Source organism: Diadema antillarum, unplaced genomic scaffold (genome assembly GCF_040938485.1).
Source record: "Diadema antillarum isolate AM-2024a unplaced genomic scaffold, OU_Dant_1.0 seq00000413_RagTag, whole genome shotgun sequence".
NCBI lineage: Eukaryota > Metazoa > Echinodermata > Echinoidea > Diadematoida > Diadematidae > Diadema > Diadema antillarum.
The window spans coordinates 1,536,667-1,552,157 of NW_027271399.1; the positions used below are offsets into that span (position 1 = coordinate 1,536,667).

The 15,491-nt window shown below is 38.9% G+C and overlaps 1 protein-coding gene across 1 annotated transcript in view; it reads left to right on the forward strand.

Annotated features, from left to right (window-relative positions):
* The window catches only part of LOC139732317 (uncharacterized), a gene marked incomplete at its 5' end in the record, with an annotated part of 37,407 nt that overhangs the window by 14,231 nt on the left and 7,685 nt on the right, over nt 1-15,491 (forward strand). Inside the window, 7 exons of the mRNA XM_071643187.1 lie at nt 696-803; nt 1,714-1,827; nt 2,257-2,370; nt 3,267-3,380; nt 3,920-4,039; nt 4,733-4,846; nt 5,856-5,969. Of these exons, the coding sequence (XP_071499288.1) occupies nt 696-803; nt 1,714-1,827; nt 2,257-2,370; nt 3,267-3,380; nt 3,920-4,039; nt 4,733-4,846; nt 5,856-5,969 (798 nt within the window). The remainder of the gene's footprint in view (nt 1-695; nt 804-1,713; nt 1,828-2,256; nt 2,371-3,266; nt 3,381-3,919; nt 4,040-4,732; nt 4,847-5,855; nt 5,970-15,491) is intronic.

The window sequence follows — 15,491 nt, forward strand, 5'->3', positions numbered from 1 at the left end:
TAAAATGAATTAAATGATGATTAAGCCCTGAGAGTATACAGACCGCATAATACCTGCCTCATACACTGTCTTTGAAATTGGTCACATTATAATTATGTTAATCATGCCCTTTTTTGAGACTATGTCACATTGAGTCTTGTTATTAGGCGTTGCGACTCGGCCCATGTGGGGGGGGGGGGGCAGGGGCGGATCCATAAATTCTGTAAAGGGGGGGGGGCGTGACTAATATTTCTGATGGTACTTCCAGGTTTCATTTCATTTTTTTTTCTTTTTATTTCTTTTGTTTTTCACGAAAAATAAGGGGGGCGTGCGCCGGTTGCGCCACCCTACCCTGGATCCGCCACTGGGGGGGGGGGGGGGGGGGGGGGGGGAAGCAGCGATTTATCGTCTTGCTGTGTTACATCCATTGCATTCCTTATTGGTGCATCGTTACAGAGCGTCAACCCGGCAAACGATTTCTCAAGTGCTATCAGTTTGCCTGGTCCGTCATATGTCCGTAAGAAATTAGGTATAAAATTGATGAATGTGATATGTCATGATATGAAGAAAAATAATTTAATTCCCTTCATGTTCAATACGTTGATATTTTTCCCTTTTTTCTTAGTCTAATGCTGGATTTGTTTGCTCTTTATTTTGTCTCTGGAGAAAACTAATTATATTTATTCCTTATAAATTATAATATCAATACTGTATAGATGAATGCAGATCATCCCCGTGCCTGAATGGAGGATCCTGTATCGATGGAAACAGCTCTTACACGTGCCAGTGCCCACCTGGGTATACCGGTATCAACTGCGAAACAGGTACTTAAAGAAGAAAATCCACGGCAAAAATAACCAAATAAACTTCAATTAAAAGAGAAAGCTATTTCCAGGGAATGATACAAAAGTGACAAAAATAATCGGATAAGAAACAAGGAAGATATGATATTTTGAAATTTCACATTTTTCGGAAAACATGTACATTCTTAACCAGTCCTTACGGATATTCAAATGAGCGAGTTGATGGTGTCATACCCTCACAAATATTCATGTATGATCATGAAATTCAGAAAAAGATTGTCGTTGTTAGCTAATACAAGTAAAACCATATTCCCATACCAAGATTATTCTTTTTTATTTTGGATGGTTTTAAGACAAGTTTTATATTTATTCAACTGAAATATGAGATTTTTGCCATTTCTATATATGAAATGAATAAGAAATTGTGAGAGCATGACATTGTCAACTTGCTGATTTAGATATTCATAAGGACTGGGTCAAGAAATGATTTATCTTTGTCTTATCTTCGTCATTTTTGTATCGTTCTGTAGGGAACATTTTTGTCTTTCTTTTGAAGTTTATTTATTTACGGGGTGGATTTCCTCTTTAATCTTTTCTTCCTGGATTATCATCCAGCACGATGTATTGTTTGGATTAACATTTTCACTTCTACTGGCAACTGATTGCCCACGGTTATCCCCGTCAAGGATCCTTTTCTTTATGAATTTTTGTCTGTAGTTGAGGTACACATGCTGGTAAGATCAAGTTAAAGTATTACAACAGTCAAGGTGGATGGGGCGATGGCTTGGATTGTTGCATTTGTAGTATACCTTCTTGCTATTGATATGGCATAAAAGGTATATAGGCCCGTTGTCTAGCATTACCTTTGAGGAAATAATGAAGTCGCGGATTTTCTAAATAAGTGGTCTCGATGATTCCTAACCATCTACAGATGTGGACGAATGCTCGAGCGCCCCCTGCCAGCACGATGGAACATGCATTGATCTCATTAACGGGTTCTCTTGTAACTGCACGGAGCGCTACGAAGGAGCGATGTGCCAGGACGGTAAGTAACCCGTCCAGTGCATTCATTCACTGAATTAACAAAACGTTCATACTGGCACTGCTAGCTGTTTTTGCCATTTCCCGCATTATAACTTTACAGTGTTTACTTGATATGTTGAGAGTGCTACATACATCTTTCAGATTAACTAAACAGTGCAATAATAATTTTACTTCATTAAAACAAACAAACAACAAATCAACACCGAACAGAAGTTAATTTGAATAAAGTGATGTGTCAGATGATTAAAATGTGGTCCGAATGGTTGCAAAGGTCCATTAGAGATTGGTCAGTTATCTACTATCACCAAAGACGAGCTAGTCTCGACACGCTTCATTTTATAATGTTAAAAGCACAGAACGCTGTACAGTATGGTCTGACTTTGAAGTGATTGCAAATGTTTGTTCACTCGACATGAATTTCTTCACGCAGTGGTGGATTTCTGTAGCAGTCAGCCGTGTTTGAATGATGGCACGTGTTCTCTGTCAGAGAGTGGCTACAACTGCTCCTGTTCGTATGGCTTCGAGGGGGAAAACTGTGAAATTGGTAAGTGTAAAGATTACTATCAAAATCCTCAACTGCCTGATGAATTTTCAATTTCAGTTAGCCATGCTATTATCCGCCACTGAAAAGTATGATGGTCTCTGTACACGAGTTTTCATATGCATGCATAAAAAAGAAGAAGAAAAAAAAAACAATCACGTGAACTCTATACATTCCTGAGCTTTTATGCAGTCAATACATAATCGAATAGCTACCCCTATTTTGATGGCTCACCATACCGCTTCTTTCTCGGCATCAGAATCTCCGGATGATATTCATTTTCCCCGCTTTATGGTTAACCAATAACATTTTGGCAGCTCAGATACTGTATTTTGATTTGGTGTGATTAGATCTGGTTTTCATGAAGTTGAAGTATGATGAGGAAATCGAATGGTTTGATTTTGGAAGAGAGTATCGATAAAACTATATGTAACAACTAAAATATCATCCGCAAAAGCTTGGATCGGTTTCCTGACAGCCCAAAAGTTATTCAAAGTTGATCGACGGGTGATAATGACACGTGCCTTCGGGCACGAGTGCTTTACACTTTGTCATGTCCATGCAATAATGTCAGAAATATTTGTCAAATTCGAATATCTCCACACTTGATTAATAACTTACAGTGAGTTTTCTTGTCACCATATCATTTTCAATTTCAATTTCATATAAAGAAATGTTATTATTCTTATTTTGTCTTATCTATTTGTTTTATCTGTCGTATGACGTACGTACCAATCCTTTTACGGGAGACTATAAAAGAGACAACTTCGTTAAGTTGAAAAAAAGACTAGCAATTATAGTGGACAGTGAAATGATAGATGATAATTGCTAGTGCTGACTAGGATCTATGGAGTGTCATGACATCTGATTGTGTGTTTGCTTGCAATGTTCTCGTGTAGATATCGACGAGTGTTTGACAGCAGACTGTATGAATGGAGGAACGTGCATAGATCAACCAGGAGGGTATGTTTGCAACTGCACCAGTGCCTACACCGGAGTAAGATGCGAACACGGTGAGTTTACCAATGTCATGCACTGACTGTTTTCATGCTTTCAGTATTATAATAGGCAAAGTGCACTAACGCAATACATATCACGCAAAAGCAAACCCGCAGAGACACACGGACAGACAGACATACACACAAATACACATATCTATCTATGTATACGATTATTATGAAGAGTATAAATGCAAAAAAAAAGATAAACGCCGATTTCTTTTCTTTTCTTTTTCATTTAAGTAAGGACATGGAAGAAGAGAGAAATTGAAATCTTTTCATTCATGACACTGCAATCGTTGCATATATATTCTTTTTTAATCAATATTTCCTTATGAACCTGGAATCCTGTCAGCTTTATGTAGCCCTTCCCCATATCAAAGAAGATACATATTAGTATCATGAAGAGTGTAAATTTCACTAGTAATCTTTCCAAGTGTGTTTGTGCGTATGTATGTGCTTACGTGTAAGTGTTGTGTGTGTGTGCGTCCGTGCATGTGTCTGTACATTTTAGCACAACATTCTGCATGTCATTTTTCACATTTTGCCCTCAGATTTCAATGAATGTGTCAGCGATCCTTGCCTGAACGGTGGTTCGTGTTTTCACGGCATCGGTCAAGCTCTATACTTCTGTCACTGCGTGGATGGCTGGGAAGGCAATGATTGCCAACAAGGTACAACAATATTCTTTACTGCAGGGCATAAACACATTGCCCCTGAACAGGTGTGGGTGTGCTGGTTTCATATGAAACCAAAGGGAGTAAAATTGTTACAATATGCTTGATATGGGACCGGGGACCGCAATCTCACTTTATAGACTTGTTTATAAGATTATGAAATTGCTTTTGGTTGTAAAAAAAAAATCATTTTTTCAAAACGATAGTTATGACAGTTGTTATAATATGTCGTTGTTTTATTAAATAATGCATACACTGTGTAATGGTCAACACCTCCCAAGGTTAAAGGCATTAAGACATATTTTGTCAATTGTTGGGGTTTTCTTTTTCAAGATCTAACACATTCCGAGATCTTTGGTAACACATTTCGATTTTAGTGAAATTAGCTGCATTTAAATGGAATATGGCTAGAGAAATGTATCATTACACAACAAGAAAATGTTTTGACAGCTATTCGTGATGACCTACCACCATGCTAGTATGTATGCGAGCAATCTGTTATTTGGTTGGTTGCACTTAACTTTCTTCAGGTAAAACAAGCTTTTCACTGGCACTGATGTTTACATGTAGGCCTATGTCCCGACTATACTTTGAGATTTACATTATGTACGTTTTCCTGGTCTTCTACGGCGTTTCAAAAAGATGGAATTCTTAATAAGATTTGTAACTCACTCATCCCCTAACCGCCAGAAATCAACGAATGCGCGAGCAACCCGTGTCAGAATGGAGGAACCTGTGCCGACCAACTCAATGCATTCAACTGCACATGCGCTGATGGCTGGACCGGTGACAGTTGCGAGACAGGTGTGTAGCTTCATGACGTGTATCAACAACATAAGAAAACGCCCTCTAAAGTTGAGATGTCTATAGCGGGATCACGTGGCATAAGGCTGATCTTATAAAAATAGAATGATGTAAAAGCAAGCATCACGGGATCATTATTAGTAACTTTAATGTATACGTATATCAGAACAGTCACAATTCGACGACGCAATTTCGTTAACTACAGAAGTCATTAAATAAACTGATATTGAGCCATCTGCTGTAGTTTTAGTGAATTGCTTGAAGTTGAAAGGGTAAAACCTTAGTGTCAATATGAGCGAAATGTAATATCATAATGCAAAAAAAAAAAAAACACACATAGCCAGTGAACTATGATTTGCAGCCTGTTGCGTTATCAAATATGTTTCCTAAGCGTGCAGCTCAAATCTGACGTCAATGACAAAATAATTTGCATAAATGTCATGTACATGTATTTTGTATTTCAGCAGGTTACAGGTTACAAAATTCTTGAAAGCCAAATATTTCTTTGATAGTATACAGACATCTCGTTTTCTCATTTCTATGTATATGCTTACTTAATTCTTCTATGGCATTTAAATGTTTTGATCCCGTTGGCAACAAGACAGTTGTAGACCAGTTTTGCTAATTCCGAAAGTAGATGTCCAAGGCAACAATCTACATGAGTGTAATGATAATGATTAGTGGTAATGCGCCACCGTACTAATGATCTATTCTGAGGGCGTAAAGGGACCTCTTGGAGCACTGGTATGAAGCAGACTGCTTATTTCTGTTTATAAATCTTAGATCTTATTGTCTAAGCTTTTCCCCCTTTATTTTCTCCATATATCTGCCTTTGCTGTAAGTGTTACGGAGTGAAGAATATTTCATTTGTCACCAAGTATTATATTCATACAAAATAGGAATTCGGAGTATTGTTTAATATCTTATGACCAAAACGATGCTTCACTGCGTTTTCATCTTGTTATCATTTTGACGTATTAATTCTCATTCTAAAACCTTGCTTTTGCAGAAATTAACGAATGTGCGAGTAATCCATGCCAACATGGCGGCGTGTGCGTGGACGAACTGAACGGATACACGTGTCTGTGTAGAAATGGATGGGAGGGACTCGTTTGTGCAGACGGTATGTTTTCCAATTTTTCAATTGTTTCTTCATTTCTAACTCATCATTGAAGGTCATTATTTTTTATCTATGTCGATCGTTTGTAAATGAATGTAAAGCCTTGCACGTACACTGTTGATAATGAAAACTACTTAGTAAATCGTAACCTCTAGACAAGTGTGCTTGTTTTTCTTCTGTTTTGTTTTTATTTCTAAATAGTGACTACTGATAAGACAGATGCAAATCATTATAATTACGTCGAACCAAACGGCATTCAAATTTGTTCAAAAATTTGTTCACCAAGGAGCCAAAAAAAAAAGAAAGAAACGATACCATTCAGGTTTATGGAAATGTCCTATGTGCAGGAACTTGATTTGAGTAAGAAACGAGCTTGCCTTTAAAAAAAGACTTGAATGCCACCTGACGATTTTAATTCTCTTCAAATTGGATCGAAAATAATTCTACTAATCAATTGTTGGCCACATTATTTCAAACACGTTCTATTTTCCACAATGTTCAGTCATATTGTGACTCACTATTAGACCTGACATCAGCGTTGTGTCGGGTTATTTTTCGGGTCATCCCACGAACCCGACGCCTAGGAGTCATACAGCCCACGAGTTCAACATTGAAAAAAGGTCCATGAGTCATATACATCCCAAGTGTCATACAGCATAATGAGCTCGACACTAGGCAAATAATGCCCACAAATTCGACACTAGGCAAAAAGGCCAAAAGGTTGATATTACATCACGGGGCTTAATGTGTTGGTCTCGAGGGCCTTTTTTGCCTATTATATATTTGCCTGGTGTCAGACTAGTGGGCCTGTTTGCTTTTGTCGCACTAATGGGCCCCCTTTTTTTTTTGCCTTGTGTCGAGCTCGTCAACTGTAGGACTCGTTGGCTGATTTACTCGTGGGCTGATTTACTCGCGAGTGTCGAACTCATGACGTGCACCTTAGTTTTTAAGTACGAAAAACCAGGTAGTGTATAAGCAGCACACGTCCCATGTTTTGCCAACCGTAAACGTATCAAAGTAGAAATGTAATAGTGACCATGAAGATCTGTAGGATAGAAATGAGACTTGACAAGAACTATTAAAATTTCCTCCAATTCAACGCCATTTTTCAAGCACTTTTTGATGCTCTCACGGCAAAATTAATCAGGATTCATGTAAACTAACCAGTATCCAGACACCAGCTGGATCCCAGTTGTGCCGACTTTTCTTTGCTCTGACCAAGCCGACTTACATTTGCAGACTTGGGAAAGGCGTTATTGTATTCAAACCAAAAATCTTGGCAAATTGGTAATGATGGTCCTTTGTTTCATCAAGATAAAAGGCTGCATTTTTAACTTAATCTTTTACCCATGCAGTTGTGGTTTGTTTACGTTATAGCTGTGTGCATGTGCGTGGGTGTGTCTGTCTGTCTGTACGTATATGTATCCGTATGTGTATATGTACTGAAATATCATTTCTTTGCAGATCAGCATGTTAGCAGTGTGTTTATGACAGTAACATCAGAGAAGTTGACTATAGTATATGAGATAACAAAAATCAAAGCGATTGTTGGCGAATATAATTTGATTGTTTCAAACCAACAGTTCATGACAATAGTTCAAAAACCATGTTGTATCAAAACAATTATAACACTTATTATGAGACAAAATAATAAAGAATGGAGAAGAAAAAAATATTTCAAAAAAAAATTCGCTGACATCTAATTACAAAAAAAAAGGCATCACGAATATTGTTCTTCTTTTATTCGTAACCAAATGCTAAATTTATAACGCCTCAAGGTCGACCTTGCGTCGTTCACACTACAAAGGAATACAGAATAATTGCCAGCGAGGACTTGCCCGGGTAATTGCAAGGAAACTTTTCTGCCAGTGCCAGAAAAGGAGTCTATTTTAAGCCCCGACAATTTCATTTATAAATGCCTGGCAAGCCCCTTGTCATGGTTGAACAACACGAATGACTTTTCTGGTTTTGGGAAGTGACGCACTCGTTTTCTCAGAGTTGCTGTAGTGTAAATTTCAGTTTGGAGTTTGTTTGCCTTTGTCTGCCCAGATATTCAACTAATGTTGCATGGAAAGAATCAAGGAGAGATTTGACCAAAGCGTTAATTCATGAGCTTTATAGGATGTCACGTAGACATAGGGATGATGCTCGTTATTCTAAAGGCTTGTTAGTCCAAACTTTCGTTATTCCGACAATTACATAAGGTTCCTTACTCCGAAGGTTCGTTATTCCGTAACACACATACTCTATAGATATTCGACAATCCGAAAATGAAATAGGATTCATTATAGGGAACACTTGTGGCGTCATTCCGAAGGTTTATCATTCGGAAGATTTGTTAATCCGAAAATGAAACGAAGTTCGTTGGTCCGAAGGTTCGTTAGTCCGAATATGAAATGAAGTTCGTTGTTCCGAAGGTCCGTTAATCCGAAAAAAAAAGTTCGAACTAACGAAGCTTCGGAATTACGAACCCTATTTCTTTTTCGGATTAACGAAGCAGTAACAGTATTTTTGGTGCCTTTGCTGCTCTTGTTGGTTTTCATCGCGAAAGTTGTATCAGCGGTAATGGTAATAGTAGTAGAAAGCTTGTTTAGGCAGGTTTGTTGACGGCACTGGAATAAAGAACATCTAAGCAAATTGTCGAAAGGTCTACCAAATATGTAGAAGCTATTATTTCTTGCGGAAACAATAGAAGAAAAAAAAAACAGATGTCATTTGTAAAGGAAACGTTAATCAAACTTTGCAGTTTGACGACGTTTGTTTCAAGAAATCTACGGTCACAAAATTTCAGCAGAGGATATTAAAGCCGTCGATGTTAATATTTTGTCGATAAAATAAAGGTTGTGAAACTTAGCCCGGTGGCAATCATTATCATTACGCTACCGTTTCCAAGCTTGTGAAATGACAGCAGGGGACATCGCATGTGTTTAGTGTTGAGTGTCCAATATTCCCCAATATTCCCCCACACGCATACGAGACAAATAACAAGATATCAAACAAAAAACACAGCGAAATGATAACAATATAACCAATGTAATAAGGCGTGAGCAACCAAAAGAAGCTATGATGATTTGTACTGGGAAACTCAAATTAGTCGAAATACCTGCGTCATGTACCTAAGAACCCATGCCTTCTAAACTCGCTGTCGAAAAACCACCCCCTACCTTGCCAAACTCCTCAAAATTGACTAACAAAGAAATACGAAGGCAGCTGCATTCCCCCCTTATCTTTGCCATCATTCACTGTCTCTTCTCACATATAGCACTTGAAACAAACTGTCATATCTAGTGACATTTCCTAAAATATGTTAGGATTCCTCAGTAATGGGTTGTCAAGTATAATGTTTGCCAATGATCAGATATTGCCGCTCCTCTCAATGCGCGTACATGTCGATATACAGAAAAACAGAAATTGCAACGTTGTAATCGCTAGTTATGGATGATTGAAAAGGAAATGATGTGAAATAACTTTGCGATTGTATAGAAACAGCGTTCCTTCCATTGAGTTATTTTAGGAAGAATATAGTCTCTGGCCGCCGGATGATGACCAGCTTATATTTGGCAGGTGCAGTAATACATTCTGAAACAGGCCCCAAACTCTATAGAGCATATTACTCACCTAAGCGGTTCGCATACAATGGGAGTGACGGTTTGGGATGGCTTCAAGAATGTGTTTTCTCTAGTTTCTAGTATATGATCGTAGAAAAAAAAGAAATGCGACTCATTCTTATCCAAGTAGGTTGTCGGAATGAATAAAACCAAAATGTATATTGAGCTTAACCTCATCTTAACACAGGCTACAGTATCGTTTGACATGAGATATGAATTTCGAGACTGTGGTCCCGACTGACTTTATCTGTTGACTATTGGCCTTGGGCTATTGCAGTCGTCCCATTATAACGATATTGCTATAATGAAATTCTCGTTAAAACGAAGTAAAAATCCAGGTCCCAAAATTATCATCTATATTATCTTTATGTACTTTCTGTTCGGCTGTAACGAAATTTCGATATAATGGAAGGAAACTGCCTTTCCCGAGAACTTCGCTATAACTGGAGTGCGCTATATTGCGCTTCTTACATTATACGAAAGTAATCTGTGTTATTCTCTTTAAAATTAGTGCATCATAACAAACTCGCTGATGCCTATCTCGTCATAGAATATTAGCAAAATTACATATTGTACCCATATTTTACTTTCTTCAATTTGCCTTTAATCTGGTTGCCAAAAATGTTTTTTTTTTTTTTTTTGGTCTTCTTGAATGAAGTTTTTCTTTCTCCCTTTCCTTCTGTCTGAAACAGAAACCAGCTTGAAAAAAAAAAAAGTCACGAAGGCATTGACACAGTGAATCATTTCGTTGAGGGCTTCCGATCCGTGCCAGCATCGATAGGTCACTGTTGTTGCTCTTCTTTTTTTTAAATTCTGTCCTGTGTCGTGTTGAGCGGCTGAATGGAACCCTTGACAAAAAATAAAAGTGACTTCACTGTTCATGTTCTGCCTGCGTGTGCCACACGTGCTGTAGCATGAGTCATAACGAAAGCATGGCAGGCATGTTACCAATCGATCAATATCCACTATTGTTTTTTTTTTTTTACACCGTCAGGGCGTGAATCAGGTAAACAAAGAGGTTGGAATGCAAGCACACTTTAATTGGTGGTTGCACCTGCTGATTAATAAGGTGATAATAGCTCTCTTTGTACTCTTACAGATGAGCTACACTTGTTTGTCACCTTTTATTTTATTCTATTTTTAGAATGCGATGTATATGGCAAACACCTGTTCATACATGTGTAGAGAGAGAATGAAAAAAAAAATGTGATAACACATAATGTAATACAGCTTGGCATATTTTCTATTCTTGAGGATGGGCAGTGTGTTGTTCCTAGGGGTATCATACTCCGTTGGTTTGGCTGAGGAGATTTTTGTGAAATCATATTCATTATAATTGATATCAATATTTATTATTTTCACGGATTTACACTCTTCACTTACACGCACAAACACACACACACACAAGCATGCACACACATATATAAAAGATATAGATATAGATGCATGTTTGACAGATACGAGTATGTTTGTGTGTAGGTCACTTGTCTCGATTTCTTTCGTGTCTTTCTTTTTTCTCTCAAAATGGGTAGTGATACGTAATTTTATGTCCTTGGCCATTGATTGGGGGGAAAATCCACCAAAAGTATGTATTCATGATTAAAACCTGTCTAAAATGTTTGCGCAGTTAAGCATTTTTGCCAACATAGTGATGATAAAATAAAACAAGATGTTAAGATATTTGGAATGCTCGTAAAGTACATGAGGCTTTAAGTTAAACCCTTATCTTTAAACGCAGTTCACTTCGCCTTGCCCGTTTCCTGCCGGGTGGTTCACGTCGCGTGTGATCCGCAAGGTGTGTAAATATGACAAGTGAGCTAAGCAACAGACAGAAATAAGTTGCTTAGGGAACGGCTCAGGTCGTCTAGAAAATCCCAGCTTCATGATTTGCCGGATGTTAATACTCGGGACATGATCTCTATTAATTCATGACATTTTGGTTTATAGGAGTTGAACTCTGCGTGTGGACCTGCGCCTCGTTTTTCAAACAGTTAATGAACTTTTGACTCATATCAGCAGTCTGATGATTTATACACGCCTAAAATCAAGCAAAGTTGATTAAAGATGAGGTCTGTGCAGTAAGAAAAGCTTCATATGAATGTAAATACATGTCATTCAGTCATCAATACATTTGAATATACAAAATAATATCCTATCTTTTTTCTTATGATTGGATTGCATTCGGAAAGAAGAGAAGGAAAGGAAAGTGAACTTGTGTAGGCTTGATTTTTTTTTTAAAGTGCCCTTCTTCATTTGAAAAAAAAAAAGTTCTTCCGACTTAAGGGTCTAGAGATGCACTTTGGTAACTTAAACTAACGCCTTGACGAAGGATAGCTAAGGCAACCATAACCTTCCTGCTTTTCCCGTCTCTCATATTACGAGCACGACAATATCTCCAGTAATTGCCCATTATATCCTTTCCGGAATGGTGTCTAATTCAAAGTCATGACAGCACACGATATGGATGTCGAGCTGGGGTAGTCGTGTTTTGGGTCTTCAGCCAAAAGACATCCAGACCAATTTCCCGGAGTTCCTCCAGTGACGTCATCTTTCCCCAGGCAATACATCCGTTTTCAATATCCTCTCGTCCTGGGCAGAAAGACGCTAGTCCATGCGATGGCCTAGAAATGTCCCCGTGGTGGATAGGTATAGAAAAACAGGGAAAAGTTAACTGAAAGGAAGATGTACACTGAAAGACAAAACTCCCTTTCTGTCTGTCTGTCTGTCTCTCTCTCTCTCTCTCTCTCTCTGTCTGTCTCTCTCTCTTTAACCACCTATTTTTCTGTCTAGTCATTTATCTCATCTCCTTTCTTTCTTTCTTTCGTTCTTTGTCTTTTACTGCTGTCATTACACCTCCAGCTCTATGGCAAGATAGCTTCTGTGAAAAGAAAAACAAAGCCTCTTATCTTTTCAATATTGAGAATGCGGGAGCTGCAAAATGTACTATGATCTTATCTAAGCGAATGGTACAAAAGCCCCTGCAACTGCTAACTTGATTTGATTACTTTGCTCGTTTTTGCTCATTTCCGTGTTGTTTCTGATGTTGTTTGCTGTAACATTGTATTCACGGTTTCTCTGAAAACGAAAAATCAAAGCAAAATGAAACAAAACAGCTTTGTCTGGCAGATCGACCTAAGCGTTTTCTTCCTTGAATAAAACAAACAAACAAACAAACAAACAAACTTTGTCGAACAGAAAGTCTAACTCATTAGCAAAAGAGGTAGTGTAAGGAATTTATACGGAACCAGACAGACGAAAACGAGAAAGAGTAAAATGTTGGAGACGTTACATGTCTTCTTCGGACTGTCAAAAGATCGAACGGCATGTCATTGTTATGAAAGTCGTCAGTTGAGTGCTTTTCTCGACATAGAAGTCGGACGAATGCCCCAAGTGATCATTCCATCTTTTTTCCGAAGACGACCCTTCATACCTGATTTGATATTGTTGCAAAATAGGGAGTTTCGTACCGTGAAAACCAACAAACTTGAATGCACTTATGATAGAGAAGAATTTAAGATTTAATCATTACAACCTTCTCCTCAAACGGACTTACAAGGTCCTGCCCCTGCTCAAGAGAGGATCGGGATGGAGTGGGGATTGGGTTGCGACGGGGATCCATAGCCCCTCTCGATACCCCCTTCGATCCCTATGACTAAATCGACGTTTAAGTCTTTCCAAACGTTATTTTCCACATGGACTTTTCGTGCGACATTGTAACCATAGAAACGTGGCGTCATGTCCTGATGAGGTTTTGAGATAACGTACATAACAATGGGCAGCTTCTGACAGTTGGTCACTCAGCAACAAATGGTCTTACTTTCGTCTGAAATCAGTTCAAGTCCCCATGCATGCTACACATCTCCACCCCAACTAGTCACTTTTTCTTGTACAAACTTCTTGCAAAGTGAACACGCAGCCCTGAAAGCTGTACTGGCTTGCGCGATCATTTTGGAAGAAGCACACACATACATTGCTTTCAAAAGAGGTTTTGCGTAACTCAGTGCTTATAATATAGAGCAACTTCAACGCTAATTAATATTTCCACGTGAATCACGCGTCAGACATTGGCACCCCGGGGCAACTTAAAGCATGCCCGATCATTACCGTTAGGTAGGTTATAAGGAGAAAATAGATGTTTTATAGCCCGTATACTTGGTGATGATACTTCATGTTAATGTCACTGGTCCATTGAGGCACACTGAGTGGGAAGGCTGGACATCATGCTGAGTGTCGTCTAATCGATATTAGATTGTTTCCTCTGTCACCATTAGTCTGCAATAGCAACAGGCAAATGCTTGCTGCAGTCAGGTGCGTTGCGAACAATCATCTAATCTTGCAGGTGTAACTAGATTTTCATTCTTCACGCGTTGATTATTGTTGCAGAATCTCGTTTCTCTACGTGAATTCACAAAAAGACTACCATTTTTCAAATCAATAACCCAACTTAATGACTTGGTGCTGTGAAGGAAGTTATTCCCAAGAAGAATAGAACCCAATATCAAAGAGCAGAGGGGAAGATCCTTCGCAGTGAAAAAAAAAAATGTCATTTCGGTTCAGAGAGCGCGTCGTTTTTGATAAAACGGAGGAAATTCTTCTGCGAGCAGGAATAAGTGGGGAGCTGGTGGGGAGTGTTTTTTCTACTGTTTTTATTGTAATGACACAACGATGAAGGATCGAGGTCAGAGTCGGTTGTTAAAAAGCCAAGCTTTAAGACGAATATATACATTTTGATTGTGCGCATACCTGTGTAACAATAAAATAGTCTGCATGAGTGCCAAAGGCAGATTTTGGGCCTATTGAACCATGTGGTATCATCAGCCCAACGTTTTTTACTCTACTTCGAGGGTACTCAATCCTAATTTGGATGATGCAATTCCTGCACTCTTGAGGATTTTGAGATATTCAAGAATACATATGAATTAAATATAATTATATTCTACAATGAGCAAATATGGGCTCATCTTGTCAACAGTTTGAGTGTGAGTCGTGCATGAGCAATTTGAGCTTTGCGTTGTGTGTGTTTAGTGAATGGATGGACGTGACTCCTGAAATCTTACATTTTGCGCCAATATAAAAACGTCCAGAAAGAGTCGACACTAAACCGTGGTATTCTTACGTACGCCGGCTTGCATTATCCATTGTCAACTCCAGTCTTTTGAACTTAATCCTTGACCATACTTAAAGAATACATGGTGTCCAAAGTTCCTATTCAACAACGGGTAAGGTCTACCTGTATTGAAACTGTAATCCCTATTCACAACTTGTTGTATACAAAATCACTAGAAATCTGGAATTGTGGCTTCGAGGGGGTTAACTCTTTATTTTGTAGCTATATTGTGGGCACTTGATCGCGACAATAAGGGGTTTGTTCTTTACAAGCAAGTCTTTATCACATCACCCTATACATACAATTCCATGTTATTGTGCTGTTGGACACTGTCTTTTCTAGATTTTAGAGAAAACGACTGGCAAGAAAAGACTAGGCTACTCGTGCTGTTACATACTGTCCTCTCTATAGATTTTAGGGAAAGCGGCTGGCGAGAAAAGACTAGACTACTTCAGGATCATTCATGCAGAACAACCAGGAGTCAATAAAACAGATGCAACCCCCGGATGGGTGGGCGGATTTCTTCCTGGGTGTCGCCGAAAGCGGACACGCCAGCACAAACCGCTACCGCAACCATAAGACACCACGCACAGGACGCCATATTGCGCCGACATGCAGCACACGCCCCCATGCAACTGCGGACACCACACACCCATCGCGCCGATCGCAGGGACAACACCCACACACCACCACCATCGCATCCACACCATCCCGAACAACACAGCAATCTGCGAAAACGCTGAAGCACCTATGTACCATAACAACCCAACACCACCATCCATACCCATTGCCAGCAACATCAAACCACCA